The 16,706-nt window shown below is 32.4% G+C and overlaps 1 protein-coding gene and 1 pseudogene across 1 annotated transcript; one reads left to right on the forward strand and one right to left on the reverse strand.

Moving 5' to 3' along the window:
• The first annotated feature begins 481 nt into the window (after positions 1 to 481).
• LOC111302623 (putative protein phosphatase 2C 57 pseudogene) lies at positions 482 to 7,712 on the forward strand (annotated as a pseudogene).
• Positions 7,713 to 7,796: 84 nt separating this feature from the next.
• On the reverse strand, positions 7,797 to 14,909 carry LOC111303362 (pleiotropic drug resistance protein 1-like). Its single transcript, XM_022899582.2, has 24 exons — positions 14,368 to 14,909; positions 14,154 to 14,274; positions 13,942 to 14,030; positions 13,761 to 13,845; positions 13,521 to 13,680; positions 13,349 to 13,425; positions 13,169 to 13,222; positions 12,965 to 13,055; positions 12,556 to 12,857; positions 12,167 to 12,448; positions 11,761 to 12,077; positions 11,523 to 11,683; positions 11,326 to 11,429; positions 11,066 to 11,222; positions 10,885 to 10,989; positions 10,639 to 10,802; positions 10,220 to 10,552; positions 9,799 to 10,089; positions 9,631 to 9,714; positions 9,414 to 9,547; positions 8,992 to 9,219; positions 8,728 to 8,899; positions 8,347 to 8,601; positions 7,797 to 8,261 (listed from the first exon to the last, which is right to left on the reverse strand). The coding sequence occupies exons 1-24, from the start codon at positions 14,694 to 14,696 to the stop codon at positions 8,004 to 8,006; spliced, it is 4,353 nt and encodes a 1,450-aa protein (XP_022755317.2). The 5' UTR covers positions 14,697 to 14,909; the 3' UTR covers positions 7,797 to 8,003.
• Between the last annotated feature and the right edge of the window lie 1,797 nt (positions 14,910 to 16,706).

Below are 16,706 nucleotides of genomic sequence, written 5' to 3' on the forward strand. Positions count from 1 at the left end.
AGTTTTTAGGTGGAATGTTGATTTTGAAGTGGTAATTTTACTTGTTTGCCCCTTGAATGAAAATAAAATTAAGGGTGATTCATTAGGAGTTAAAATGATACATGGTTCGAGAATATATCTGCTTCCTGTTCTATTGACAATGTTAAAATACCTAGGACATTAGAGAAGCAATAATATTGGTGCCTTGTTTCTGTGATGATATATAATTAATTGAGCATTCAAACTCGTTGCCAAAGATTATTGGATGCGTATAAATCAGCTTAAACTAATAATCACATGAAAAAGTTGCACTTTAAATTCTGTTGTAAGGCATTACTTGTGAATCTACGTAGATTAATGACACAGAAATGGAAGTGAATTGATTAAAGTTACTAATTCATTCTTGTTTTGGTCCCCGTCCACCCCATTGGTATGAGGATGTCCTCTGTCGCATTTTAAATTTACTATCCATGTTAACTAATTAGAGTTTGTGCTTTAAATGATGATAGGATCTCATCCCTTGTTTGTTGACTTTGTTTCTGATGGCAGAATGTTGGTTGTGGCAAATGATGGAGATTGTCGAGCAGTTTTATGTTGCTGGGGCAAAGCAATTGAAATGTCAAGAGATCATAAACCCATTGCAAAAGAGAGAGAAAGCGTTTTGAGGCATCTGGAGGTTTTGTGTATGATGGTTTGTAATATCTCCAATATCATATTGAAAGAATGTATCTCACATTAAAAGAATGTGTGAATAAAAAATAATATATATGTGGAGATTTAAATTTAAAACTTGTGAGACGTTTTTTGTAAGATAAAATCGTGAGATTTTCGGGTCAAAACGAATAATATCTCGTAGATTGGATGTAAATCTCTACAAATAATATCAGAACAGTTATCAGTCGGTGAGAAGTAAGTGCTACATCGTATTTGTGGAGACCCATACCCTATAATACCCCAGCCCAAATAATGATTGGGCTAGACTAATACTAAAACCCATCAGTTTATTAAGACATTATTTAGTAAAAGAAAAATGGCTGAAGTATTAGATGAAAGAAAACCTAATTATCTTGAAACAGAAAGGAAATAGAGTTCTTCTTCCTCATCTTCCTTAGGGTTAAAGAATATGAAAAATCAAGTCGGAGATTCACAAACAGAGGCTACAATCAAGTTAATCCTTTAAAGGTGGTACATGCCCTCTTTTTATTTAAGAAGAAATATCAAATTGATTGCTATTATTTGGAGTTAAAGTTTTTAGAGAAAAACAAAGAAAAATCATGAAATCCTTTATTAATCTTGATGATCTATTTGGGTAAATTACTGAGCTTTGTTTATTTCATGTTCTTAAGATTTATTGATGATTATTGAATGGAGTTTGTAGGCTGAAAGTAATGATTTGAGTTTTTAAAAATTGAAGGAGAAATTTTATTTTTGGATGAGATGTTGGGATCTGTAATAATGAATTAAAATAAAATTTTGTATTAATTGATAGATTATTGCTGTGATTATTATATATCATTGGAAAGCATGTTGAATCTAGTTTATAATGAAACAAACGAAAGTCAAATCCGAGTTTTCTATGAAGAGTTGTCTAATTTTAACTTAAGAATATATAGGCTGTAAGACAACAACATCAAGGTTGAATTACGAAATTCTTCTTAATTTGTATACAAGGATTTACAGATTAAGCCATATATGTTTGAAAAGCTTATTGAGTCTACTTTCCAATGAAACAAGCGAAATTGAATTTGGAGTTTCCTGTGAATAAATATATAGTTTTTATTAGAAGGTATACAGGCTATTTAGTAGCAGTATATGACGTGGATTTCAAAAATTGTTATAATTAATCTACAAAGAATTACGAGGTGTGCCATATATGGTTAGAAAGCTTATCAAGTCTAGTTTCTAATGCATTAAAGAGATCATAATTCTGATTTGGGTATATTGAGATATGACTATTTTAATGAAAAGATGTCAGGCTACCAGTATTAATTAGTTAACACTTGTGTAACTTAATTGATTTTTGTATAAATGGTCTCAAAAAGGGTTAATTAAATTCTAATATGTTGAAATGATCTTGGATAGGCCATTAATTATTTTGAGAGAAAAACTAAATGGTGGAATCAAAAAGAGGTAAGTAGAATCTCACACACTTTACTTGTTTTCAAATCTATGTATATATATATGTTTCTAAATGAAAGAATGTTTTATTTCTTTATTTTCGTTATATGAAAATAGGATCAAGCATATGATTATTTTGTGTTTCTCTATATAAATGATGGATCATGCTTATGAATGAAATGAGAAAATGATTTATGTTTAAAGAATGATTTTGTGATGGCTACATTTTTACATCCCTAGTAGTGGGATCATTGATACCAAAACTAGTTCTACGACCCTGGCTAAGGGTAATAATAGTTAGCAAAGACATGACCATATGATCCTGGCTAATGGGTAATAGTAGTTAGCATAAGACCCTGACTAACGGGTTATAATAGTTAGCAATGATCATGATGATGAAATTACCGATACAGCGAATGTCACGGGTTATAGCAGTGATTGTAGCTAACAATAAACCAATAATAATGATGATTTATGATGATGATGATTTTTAATGATTTTTAATGATTGATCCATGATTTGATTTTATTACGATATTTAAATAGTAATATATTTTACAATGATTTATGAATTTACGAAATATTTGACAGAACGATGATATTGAGGTGTTTTGACATTATGATTTGACGAATATTTTGAATGATCTATATGATATGTATGAAATGATGTTTGATCCGATAAGGTGTGTAAGCCTTTACTTACTGAGCTGTTGTTTGCTCATTGCTTATTTTTTTTTCTTTTACAGATGTTATGAATGATAAGTATGATTAGCTTGAAAAAAGTTAAAAGAATTAAGCATTGGAGAACTACTTAGAAATATGAGATTTTATGAAGAATTGTTTATTTTAGTTGTAATACTCGACTTTGAACCTTTGGAGACTTGTTATCTAGCTATGTTACTTAATGAGAACCTTTTATATTTGAGAGTTGTTCAATGATTATGGATTAAGCTTCGTATTGCTTTGGAATTTTACTTTAAGATAATATGATCGTGTTATGCCTCGATTCGGGGAGTGATATACCAAATCTGTGATATATTATCTGCTTTGACTCAAAAGTTTCATTATTTTATTTTACAAAAGGTGTCTCACAAGTTTGAAATTAGATTTTTTATATATATATCATATCATATCCTCACATTTTTCTATTGTGGGATTGAAGACGTTACAATTTTTCCACTTTTAAGTTTGATATTAGATTTCTTATATATAAATATCATATCATATGCACACATTATTTCAATATAGGATTAGGGGCATTACAATCTCTTAACCCATATCTACACTTTCTTCCAATGTGAGATTAAAAGCGTTACAATCTCTTAACCTTTAAAGCTTTATATTTTAGTCAAGCCGAATCTAACCATAAGACCAAGATCACACTAGACGTTGAGATTCTAGAGGTGACTCCCTATCATGTAGCACGTTAGGATTTTAGAAGTGACTTCCCACCATGTAACACTTAGTGACTCCTATGGCTCCACCTTTGTGATAGCACAACCCAAATGATAATTAGGCTAGACTATTACTAAAGCTCATTAAGTTAATTAAGAGATTAATTAGTAAAAGAAAAAAAGGCTGAAGTATTATATGAAAGAAAACCTAGCCATTGTGAAACAGAAAAGAAATAAAAGTTCTTCTTCCTCATCTTCTTTAGGGTTAGAAAGCAAAAAAAATTAAGTTAGAGATTCAGAATCAAATACTACAATCAAGTTAATCCCTTAAATGTGAGTATATGACCTTTTTTTATTTAGAAAAAAAATCAAGTTGATTGCTATTATTTGGAGTTAAAATTTTCAAAGTAAAACCAAGAAAAATTATGAAATCTTTCATTAATCTTCATGATCTATTTGGGTAAATTATTGGGCCTTGTTTATTTTATGTTCTTAAGATTTATTGATGATTATTGAATGAAGTTTAAATGCTGAAAGTAAGGATTTGAGTTTTTTTAAAGATTAAAGAAAAAATTTTATTTTTGAATGAGATGTTATGATCTGTAATAATGAATTAAAATAGGATTCTATATTAATAGATTAATTATTGCTATGATTATTATATATCTTTGGAAAGCATGTTGAATCTACTTTCTAATGAAATAAACGAAAGTCGAATCCCAATTTTTTATGAAGAATTATATAATTTTTTTAACTTAAGAATATACAGACTATAAAGTAACAGCATCATGGTTGAATTTAAAAAATTGTCTTAATTTTTATACAAGGAATCACAAATTAAGCTATATATGTTTGGAAAGCTTATTGAGTTTACTTTCCAACGAAACAAGCGAAATTGAATTTGGAGTTTTTTATGAATAAATACATAATTTTTATGAGAAGGTATATAGGCTGTGTGGCAGCAGCATATGATGTGGATTGCAAAAATTATTATAATTAATCCACAAGGAATCACGAGATGGGTCATATATGGTTAGAAAGCTTATCGAGTCTGATTTTTAATGCATTAAAAAGATTTTAATTCTGAGTTGGATATCTCAAAATATGATCATCTTAGTGAAAGTAGTGTAGGCTGCCATAATTAGTTACTTGAGTTAATTCTTGTTTAACTTAATTGTTTTGGTATAAACGGTCTTAAATTTGTTGATTAATTACTGTTATGTTGAAATTATCTTGAATAGGCCATTAATTATTGAGGAAGAAAAACTAAATGATGGAATCGAAAGGAGGTAAGTAAAATCTCACACACTTTGCTTATTTTTAAATCTATGTATATATATATATATGTTTTTAAATGAATGAATGTTTTATTTTGTTTTATTTTTATGTATGAAAATAGGATCAAGCATATGATTATTTTTTTCTCTATATAAATGATAGATCGCACTTATGAATGAAATGAAAAAATGATTTATGTTTAAAGAACATTTTTACATCCCTGAAAAGTGGGATCATCGATACTAGAACTAGTTCTACGACCCTGACTAATGGGTAATAATAGTTAGCAAAGACATGATCATATGACTCTAGCTAACGGGTAATAGTAATTAGCGTAAGGCCCTAGTAATAGGTTATAATAGTTAGCAATGATCATAAGAATGAAATTGTTGATACGGTCAATGTCATGTATTATAGCAGTGACCGTAGTTAATGATAAACGATTAATAATGATGATTTATGATGATGATGGTTTGCAATAATTTTTAATGATTGATCCATTATTTGATTTGATTACAATATTTGAATGATAGCATATTTTACAATGATTTATGAAGTGACATATTTTAACATTGATCTATGAATTTATGAAATATTTAACATAACGATGATCTTGAAATATTTTAACATTATGATTTGACGAATGTTTTGAATGATCTATATAATATGTATGAAAGCGATGCTTGATCCGGTAAGGAGTGTGAGCCTATACTTGCTGAGCTATGGTTTGCTCATTCCTCTTTTACTTTTTTTTTTACAGATGAGTAGGTAAAAGTTTGCTTAGTTTTGTAAAAATTAGAAGATCAAATGAGAAAGATTACTTAGTCGTAAGAGACAATGTTGGCCAATGAGATCTTATGAAATAGTTTTGTATTTCATATGATTTGTATTTAGATATATAGAGATATATCATTAGTTGGATTAATTATATGGATTTTACTTGGTAGACTATATCAGTTTATTGAAAAATTTTAGAATGATTAAAAAAGAAGCTTTTGTATTACTTTGGAGTTTTCTTTAAGGTAATATGACCATGTTATGTCTTGATCTCGGGGCATGACAATCTTGTAGCACTTAGTTTTCATCGACTAGTGACCCTCTGATATCACTTAGTTTTCATTAACTAGTGACATCTCTGATATCATGTGTATAGATTTAGGTTTAGATCTCTACATATATATCATTCTTTATCCACATATTTTTTTTATTGTAGGATTAGGGACGTTACAATCTTTTCATCTTTAAAGCTTGACATCCTTGTTAAGCTGAGTCCAACCATAAGACTAAGATCACACAATACATTGGGATTTTAGAGGTGACTTCCTACAGTGTAGCACTCTCATGATTTCATCGTGTAGCACTTAGTGACTTCCACGATGTAGCACTTAATTCTTGTCCACTGGTGACTGCTCTAATACCACTGTAAGCTATTATCCGCTTTAATCTAAAGATCTAACGATTTTATCTCATAAAAGGCATATCACAAATTTATGTTTAGATCTCTACATATATATTATTCCTTATCCACGCATTTTTTTATTGTGAGATTAGGGGCGTTACAATCTCCCATCTTAGATCACATCAAACGTTAGGATTTTAGAGGTAACTCTCCACTATGTAGCACATAATGACTCCCATAACCTTACCGTGTAGCACATAATGACTATCACTACCTCACCGTATAGTATTTTGTGACTCTCACAACCTCACCATGTAGCACCTAGTGATTCTTATAATATAGCACTTAGTTCTCGCCTATTGGTGACCGCTCTAATACCACTACGAGGTATTGTCTTCTTTAATTCAAATGTCTCATAATTTTATCTCAAAAAAGACACCTCACAAATTTGGGTTTAGATCTCTGTATATATATTATTCATTAACTACATATTTTTTCATTATAGGATTAAGGGCATTATAATCTCCCACCTTTAAAGCTTGACGTTCTTGTCAAGCTGAGTCAAACTACAGAACCAAGATCACACTAGACGTTGGGATTCTAGAAGTGACTCCCCACTATATAACATTTAATAACTCTCACGGTTCTACCGTGTAGCACTTAGTGACTCTCATGATGTAACACTTAGTTTCCCTTTTAAAGCTTGACGCCCTGTCAAACCAAGTCTAACTATAAGACTAAGATCACACCAGGTTTTGGGATTCTAGATATGACTCTTCACCATGTAATACTTAGTGACTCCGCTCTATCATGTAGTACTTAATGACTCCGCTCTATCATGTAACACTTAGTGATTCTCACCATAGAATATTTAATTTTTGTCGACTGGTGATCACTTTAATACTATTTGTCAAGATCCACAGCTAACTTGTTAAATATATTTTACTTTGATGCAAAAGTTTTACGATTTTATCTTATAAAAATTACCTTATAAATTTTAAATTTAAATTTTTATATATATATTATTTTTTATCCACGTATTTTTCTAACGTGAAATTGGAGATCGGAGATGTTACATGATTACCTCGACTGGCAACTTAATGTGGCTTGTGCTTTAAGAGATAGGCACATGTAAGTAATGAAAAGTGCAGATGGTGGACCGCTGAGTGCAGAGCCAGAGATTAGGACTGCAAATCTGACCGAGGAGGATGAATTCCTTATCATAGGACGTGATGGGCTGTGGGATGTTTTTGGGGGCTACAATGCTGTTGATTTCGCTAGGCAGAGGATTCAGGAGCACAATGATCCACTCATGTGCAGCTAGGATCTGGTTGATGAAGCTTTGAAGACGAAAAGTGGGGATAACTTAGCTGTTGTTGTTGTTGTTTGCTTTCAATCCCATCCACCCCCTAACTTGATTGCCTTTCGTGCAAGAGTGCAAAAGAGCTTTTCTGCTGAGAGTTTGAGTGAGTTGCAAAGCTTCTTGGACAGTTTGGGAACCTGAGATGGTAACGAATCCTCTCTCTTTTTTTCTTCAATCTTTACTCTTCCTTCCAACAGAGTAGTTCAATTGTAGTTTTAGGTATTGAGAGAAGTTTCAAGTGTAACATACGCAGCGGCAAATCGGTTCACATAATTTGTTGTTTTCATAATAAAAGGTAACATAATATGTTTATATTAGTAGAATATTGTAATATGAATTCATCTATGTATATGCATATGTTTATTACATTAGCTGCATTTTCCTTCGTAGATGGAATTTGTTGTGTACATGAAAGAGATTGTTGGACATCTTTAAGGAGTGCAAATTTCTTTGAACCCATGTCTATGGCGTCATCATCTTTTTTGGAAGTTAAATGCCTTGATCGAGAAGGCAAATATGAATCCAAAGAGCACACAAATTCCAACAATCACGATGGCAACAACCCAAACAAAGTCATCCCTGAAGTCGAAATAGCTTCTTAGAAATTGTTTCACTGTTTCACCTGACTCAAATGTATCTTCGATATCCCCAAATTGAGAAGCAACCAGTCCATACAAGGTCCAAGAAATGGGGCAAATCCAATAGTACCATCTCCACCAGATAGGAATTCTCTGTCGTTTCAAACAATTCCTTCGTTAGGCTAATGAACTCAATTCTTTGCCATGAAGAAATATGCACAATGTTAGTATAACCTACCGGTCGAGGAATGATGAATCCTGAGAAAACATTCCATATCCGATAGAAGAATGTTGAAACTATGGCAGCGATATTGAAGTTGGGTGAAACAGCTACGGCCATCATCCCGTAAAAAGTATAGTATAATAAGGTGAAGTACATGAAGAAGAGAAACCAAAAGAACTTGGGGGCTGTCCACTCATATCCTATCATGGCATACACTATAACCCCATATATAATAGATTGGATCAAAGTGTATGGCAATTCAATCACAAGCTGCAAAAAGTGTAGTACATCAGGTATGTAACAACTGCAACTACATCTACAAAATAGATAAATTCAATTTCCTTTGGAAAGTTTGGTTGGCTGAATGCCTAAAATTGAAGGCAAAATAGTTTTTACCTGTCCGAATGCATATGGCAATGCTGAATACATTCCAGCCGCACTTTCTCTGTAGAAAACTGTTCTTTCAACAGCCACAACCGGCTGGACTGATGCAGTATTTTGAAATCCTAAGAACATTACAGTAGCATACATAGAACCCATTGCATTTAAGATATCCTGTCGCCTTGTTCTGCAAATTCCAAAACATTTTCTCTTAAATTAGAGTTTAAAGTTACAGACATACATGCTCTGACCAACCACCATCAGTGTGAGATTGTATACCTTTTGGAACCTAGATCCCAGAATATTGTTCCAAGAAGTAGAGCTATAAAAGTCGTGAATATGAATCTCACTGCCGTGTACGGTGGGTTTCGCCAGTAAGACCAATACTGCTTCCATAGACAGGCCATACATTGGATAAAGAAAGGCTGTGAGTATCTAGTCTGGAAGTGTAAATCTTGTGAACCAGGGACAGGTGTGCTAAGCTCCTTAATCAATGCTTTATTTCTCCTGCACCACTCTTTTACAGGGTTAATATTTACTACATAACAAGATTTACTCATTCATGATTAAAAACTTTGATCTCTTCATTTCAATTTCTGGTCATTTGACAATTCTAAAATTGATACTAAACTTTAAAACTTAAAACTTGAATGCATAGAGATTTTTTTTTTTCACTCATTAGAACTTTGGGGTGATCATACCTATAAAGTTCTGAATTCTTGTATATATTGGTGAAGTTAACACCAAGAATTTCTTCTTGTGCTCCTGAAGTAATCTCCAACATCCAAGTTGCAGGATTGTAACCATCCTTTATCTTGGGAATTGCATTGATTTCCTTGGTAAATAAAAACTTCTTTCAGCAATTTGGCAACATATATCTCAAAAATCTCAAAAATATTATGCATTCATCGTACTAACCTCAAAATACTTTATCAAGTGGCAGGAATGGCTACCTAATGGACCAACATATATTTCTTCACCTCCCCTTTTCATCAGAAACAGCTGAATTTCGCCATTGTATTAGTTTAAGAACTGAGAACAGTTGAAGGGGTAAGATGGCTGACTAGCCTTAAAAAGGATTCTCACCTCGTCAAAAGCATCAAAGATGTCAATGCTCGGCTGATGGATGGTGCACACAACAGTTCGTCCTGTATCAACTGTGTTCCTCACAGTTCTCATAACTATTGCTGCTGCCCTTGCATCAAGGCCAGATGTTGGCTCATCCATGAATATAATCGATGGGTTGGCAACAAGCTCAACTGCAATAGTTAGCCTCTTACGCTGCTCAGTTGAAAGGCCATTGACTCCAGGTAATCCTACTATTGCTTTCCTTAAGGGGGTCAGTTCTACAAGTTCCAAGACTTCCTCAACGAACATCTGTAAACCAATCAATTTGAGCAACACGCAGTTAAGCTAAAATTTCTGATAGAGAATTGCTTTTGGATGTTACAGCTTTGCCTCTTTACCCTCCTAAAAGAGAAGAAGAGAGCAGCGAGAAACAACATACCATCCTGGTCGTAGTATTAACCTCAGGGTCTAGTCGTAGCCATGCTGAAAATAGCAAGGACTCGTAGACAGTAACATGAGGAGAATGGATATCAGTTTGCTCACAATACCCTGATATGCGAGCAAATGTTTCTTGCCTTTTTGGGTAACCTGAAATAGTGATGTTTCCATCGATGTAACCACCTGTTTTTCTCCCAGCCAAGACATCCATTAAAGTTGTCTTTCCAGCACCACTAACCCCCATCAGAGCCGTTAAAACTCCAGGCCTGAAAGTGCCACTCACTCCCTTTAAGAGTTCCAACCGGTCCTCAAGAACACCCTGAGCTTTCATTTCCTGCAAGCATTGCAAAAATTCAGCATCAAGGTACAATCACTATTGATTTCAACATATTGTTGCATCCTAAAGTGGCTTGAAGATACCTGTGGCATGTCTACTGCATATCTCATGTCATCGAAAGTGATTGCAAGAGGTTGAAAAGGGAGAACCATTCCCTGCTTCCTAAGCTGACTAGCTTCATTAATGCTGGCCGCACTTGCAGACGGTGTCCCAGTTGATACAGTTTTTCGGCTTTCTTCCGCTTTTCCTGCATTGTTTTACCTTGATTATAGTGTAGTTTGAATAACAAAAGGTAGCATTAGAAAATGTATCAACGTGTAATGACCCACCAGAAGTTTTTCCTCTTGATGATAGCTCAATAGGCTCCCTGTTACTGGTAACACTTTTCTCAGCTATGGTTTCTTTCAATATTACTGCTTGGCGTTTCCCAAATGCTGAAGCAAGTTAATTAAATTATTAGAGCATAGTCTTGCCATTGAAAAACTAATGCATTTGAGAAGAGAAACTTACGATCGAGAAACTCGAGAGCCAAAGTAAACAGGAAATTGAATAGCAAACAATATCCAATTAAAGCACCCACTCCAAGCCAGTACCAATGTGCTTCAGGAAATATACCTCTAGATTTTAAGACCAAAACTCCTAACTTTTCAGTTGAATTAGTTGGAATCTACAAAAGAAACATTTTCATATACTCATTAGAAAAATTCCATCCATTCAGATTTCTAAGATTTGGTTCTTTTTTTATGATAGCTCAAGAATAATTTACTTACATGTCTCCAACTCTTTCCAAGAAATTCATTCACAGCTATGGCGTTCTGACCATACATTAATGGTGAGATCCAATAGCCCCACAACCACCATTTCTTCACATTATCTGATGCAAAACAACATATTCTTTAATGTCAAACGTTAAAACAATGGAAGTGAAGGGAAAAAGAAAATCTGTCCAATTCAAATGTTTAATCACCATGTGACAAGATAAATCCTCCCAAAACCAGAACTACGAGCAAAGCTAATGCACCACATGTGTTGGCAACAATCATATTTCTTCCTAATGCTGCCATTAATCGGAACATTCCTGAAGCCATCTGGTTCAGACATATGAGTAAAAAGTACTGCTTGAAAAACCTGTGAAGAATAACATTAATCAGGTTACAGCACAAAAAGTACAGACCTTAAAATCATCCGGGTATTTCTTTTCTCACCTCCCAACATTTGGATCAAAGCCTATGACATAGTAAGTCATGACCACCCAAATGGTAACTTCTAAGACAGTGACTGGGATCTTCAGAATCCATGTAGGGAGGGCATATGCCCATGCAGGATAAAAATGAAGGTCTCTTTGCTTGTCGAACACAGGAAGTTTCAATATGGTCATGGCAAGGTCTGAGAATCCATTGAACATTATTACAATGAGAGTGAAGAACAGAGAGCCCATATAAATCCCTCCATCTGTTACTGTATCCCGGTGCATCTCAGTTCTTAGAAATACTGTCATCGCCACAAAAGCTGTGAAGACAAGCTGAAAATTCACAAAAGAAGAATGAATCACATAAATTTGAGTCCAAAACCCAATGTTTCATTCAGAAGTTTTCTTTTAATGCAACTTACTTGGACCATTTTGAAAATATAAACGAACAAGCTCCTTTTCATAAGTAGATATTCTCTTGACATGCAAGCTTTTAGCAGTTCCTTCTTATTAACACCATACTTCTGTTTTGTTAGAGCAGCAGGGTGGCTTTTGGACTTGTCATATGGAGTTACTAGGTCATCAGCTAGTTTTTGACCAATGTGAAATGTCTGAAATGCTTCAGCAAAATCACTGGCAGTGACAAAATTATAAGGCTGCTCTCTATCTGCCCAGTACTGCTCTTGATCTTTGACTGATGTAACCTGTTGCAACCCAAGTCCCAAGGGCATAAAACAAAAACATATTCAAACACATTCTGATTATTAAACAAGAATGCTGCACAGAAAATTGAGGTTAAGAGTAGAGTTACTTCTTGTAAAAAGTCAGCAACTCCTTTTCTTTCAGGACACCTGAAACCCATGTATTCAAAGAACTCAAGCACATTTTCACGGGGCCCTTCATACACAATCTTTCCATCTGAGAGAAGAATTATATCATCAAAAAGGTCATATGTTTCCGGCGCTGGCTGGAGAAGAGATATGACAGCAGTGCATTTGAGAATGTGAATGATTTGTCTCAGTGAATTCACTATTTGGAATGTTGTTGAACTGTCCAAGCCAGTAGATATCTCATCCATGAAAAGTGCCTTACAAGGCCCAACCAGCATTTCCCCTGTCAGAAACGAATAGTTTGATTATAGACTAAAACTATGGGTTTAGTTATCATATAAAGTCCGTCCAATAGCTGTGAAAAAAAAAATGTCATTCAATAAGTTTTACCTGTTGTGACTCGCTTTTTTTGTCCCCCAGAGATACCTCGTAGCATTTCATCTCCAACCATGGTGTCAGCACAAACTTCAAGTCCCAGTATCTGCAAAAGTTTTAGAATCATAAATCGATTTTGCAAAGATTTTTTATTGAAAAAAAGAAATTGTTTTATATTGTTTTCAGTGATTTGGATTGGAAAATATAAAAAAATATTACCTTGAGTATATAATCTGTAACTACACTTGCTTCTTGCCCTTCAAGTGCTGCTGCCTGCATAATTTATAGAAACAAATCATTTTCAAAGAACAAAAAATCCTTTTTATGAACCCTAATACTTAAAAAGTAAACTGAAAACACTAAAAAATTTACTGCTTTCTCCCTCAGCTTTTGTCTTACCTTCATATAGATGTCAATATCTGGATCAGGCTTGATATTTGCTTCTTTCTCTCTTTTTGATAATTCTACCAATATGTCTGCCAATTTTGGACAATATTATTCAGTTGCAAGGCATCCAAACTTTCTAAGATCAAGTAGATGTCAAATTTCACAGTGTTTCGACTCAACTGACCATGACGAGTTCCAACCCCTTGACATCTTGCTGAAAAAGCCAATGTTTCTCTGACTGTCATTTCTCCTATATGGAGATCATACTGACTTATATAAGCTGATGTCCTTTGAGGAACAAACTCTTCCATTCCATGTCCATTGTAAGTAATCTCCCCAGAAACCTGAAGTTCTCACTTGTGCTCGTATCAGAATTGAATTTATAATTAGTAATGTCAAATATGTTTCCAAATTTAGTTCTTACTTTTAAGTCTTTGCCAAGCTCGCCAGCCAATGCCAACAGTAATGTGGTCTTGCCTGAACTTGGAGGCCCTAAGAGCAATGTCATTCTACAGAAGTTTGACCAAAGAAACTATGAGCAGAACTGTGCCATTTCAAGACATTATATTTGTGATTTTTTGTTTTTATAGAACTGGTATTCTAACCTTTGAGGCTTGACGATTCCACTGATATCACTAAGAATGGGAAATGGTTTCTTTTTGCAGGGAAGAATATGAAGGTAATTCAAGAAACCCTTTAGTATGACATACAGGCAGAAAGAAAAAAGCAGGTCAGTTCTGAACTTCTGGTTTACAAAATGAGTATACAGATGAATACATGTCAAAAAGCAAGCATGTTTGTGTATTAAAACAATTACCTCAAACATATTAACAGAGAAGTTAAACATGGTTGGTAACGCTCTATTCCCTTCATATGCTTCTGCTTCAACATTTAAATGATCGAACCGGACTTCAATTGTCGGAAGCTCAATTCCAACTCTGTGTTTTGAGATTGAACACAGAGATAATTACTCCATAGTAATAAATATATGTTCTTTACGCGCAAAATAGGCAAAAAAGAAAGGGATTTACCGGTCAATGCGCTGCCTGAGCTTGAGCAAGAAATTCTCATGGTCTTCCTCAGCAACTTTCACAAGCCTCTGTAACAGGTTCCTCTTCTCTAGCAATCCAAGTTTCTTAATATCAATCTCTTTTAACCGACTCCCTTCTTCAGCAAGTATACCTGTTCTTATACGAGAAAATGTGGGCAGTTTCTCGATTGCAGCCCATTTCAAAGCTTCTTCATCGTCTTGATCTTCACGAGAAGACTTGGAGAAAACTTCAAAGGATGAGCTATTTCTCCATAATGTAGAACTTCCTATACGTATGCTGCTTGCTCTATATGCATCAGTACTCTCCATTTTGTGCTATGATATCAAACAACTATTCATGAAAAAAGAAGAACTTAATGTTTTCATGCAAACAACAGGATGCCCAAGATTTTTGCTGTTCGTTTGGAGGAGATACTATATGTTGAATGTTATTTATACAACTTCAGAAGCACAGTGTAATTCATTGTACCTGGCTGGCTTAAGTGGTGTGGTTAAATTCATGAGTCAAAATACCATATGAGCAACTTAAAGACTATGGTCACTGGTCATTAGTTATTGGAAAAAAAAAAAAAGGAGAAATCATTGAAAAGAAAAAGAGATTGTCTGTAATATCTACTCATATATTTTGCTTAATCATCTTTAGCATGCTTAAATATTGGTTTTATTTTATTTTTTTATCACTTTCAAAATTAAATTTAATTAAGTTTTAGCCAAATTGTTAGATATTGTTTTGAATATATTGGAAGTTTATTAAGTTAATTTTATATTATATAATAATATATTTATAACACCTCAATCTCATAGAGATTTTAAAAATTTATTATAGTATATAAATTTAAATTTAAATATAAATTTATAAGATACATTTTATGAAATAAAATTATAAAATTTTTAAGTTTATAAGTTAAATTTTAAATTTTTAACTTTAATTAAATTTTAAATTTTGAATCATTTGAAACTTATAAACTACTTTTAAATATATTACATGTAAATTACGGTACATATATTATTTTTTTAAAAAAATTTTATTATTAGTTATATAGTAAAAACTAATTGGCTTTGAACACACCTAAAATTCAAACCCTATAAAGTGAGAATTTTACTAAAGTTGATGTGACTTGAATCCACCAGCAAGTCATTTGCTATTCCTAACCACCAAATATGGAAAATAAAATAAAATATATTTTGTTGGTAATAATAACGGTTGTTTGAGTATGCGATCATCGATGACATCATTTTCCAAAATTTACATTAAAAAATCTTCCTATACATTTCGTATCACTGTCAACTTTCAACGAATTTTTATTCTTTCTCATTAAAAAATTATTTATTTTCCAACTTAATTGAGTGACTTTGTAATAATCTTTCTTGTCATAATGAAATTGCCCCACAAAAAATAATAATACTTGTTTTTGACGTGGTGCAGTGAGAAAAATTTTTTAAAAATTTTAAAAATAAATAAAATTTTTAATTTTTTAAATTAAAATAAAATATATCATATTTAATAATTTAAAATAAATAATTATAAAATATATATTTAAAATATTTTTAATAAATAATCATAGATAAAATTTGATCTTAATAAAAAATCATAAATAAGATTTAAATTTAAAATTTTTTTATTAAAAAAATAAAATTTAATAAATTAAATCAATCATTTATTAATATTATAACAAACAATTATTGAGCGTCAAACATATTCATTTCTTGTCTCAATAATCGATGCAGTGACACATTATTAAAAGTCAAACTAGATGGTTGTCTGGCTGCTATCATGACTTTTGTTTTTCTTTGAACACTGACAATATTGGCCTTGATGTTATGCCATAATAAATTGGTATGGCGTCAGGCGGCTTTTGTTTTATTTAGGGTTGGCAGCATACTCGTCTTCAACTGAATTTAATTTGATTCGATTTTATAAGATTTATCTTTTAAAAAATTTAAATTTTAGATTTAATAAGATAATATTAAAAAAAATTAAATTTAGATTAGATTTAAATTTTAGTTAAATTTAACTTGATATATATAAATTATTTTTTAATTTTTTATTTATATATAATTATATAATTATATTTTAAAAAATAATATTTTATATTAAAAAATAATATTTTATTAATTTTCGATCAAATTAGATTGGATACGATTTATATAATATAGAATCGAATCAAGTTTTGGTATGAAAAAAATAAAAAAAATTTAGATTTTATTAATATAAAGTCAAATTGAGTTTCGGGGCAAGCAAAAGTCCATTCTGATTAGAGTTGACAACTTAATCTGGAATCAACGGATTTTGATCCGATTCGACCTCATAAGGTTATT

Source organism: Durio zibethinus, chromosome 13, assembly GCF_047325235.1.
Source record: "Durio zibethinus cultivar Kanyao isolate XHJ-2024 chromosome 13, ASM4732523v1, whole genome shotgun sequence".
In the NCBI taxonomy this organism is placed as follows: Eukaryota; Viridiplantae; Streptophyta; class Magnoliopsida; order Malvales; family Malvaceae; genus Durio; species Durio zibethinus.

What these genes read in the sequence shown, in the direction of transcription:
- LOC111303362 (XM_022899582.2), bottom strand. Translation starts at nt 14,696, where the DNA reads ATGGAGAGTACTGATGCATATAGAGCAAGCAGCATACGTATAGGAAGT. An exon ending in AGGGGTTGGAACTCGTCATG is followed by an intron (nt 13,426 to 13,520) that starts GTCAGTTGAGTC and finishes CAAAATTGGCAG; the next exon opens with ACATATTGGTAGAATTATCA. An exon ending in TTGGAAAGAGTTGGAGACAT is followed by an intron (nt 11,223 to 11,325) that starts GTAAGTAAATTA and finishes TTTCTTTTGTAG; the next exon opens with ATTCCAACTAATTCAACTGA.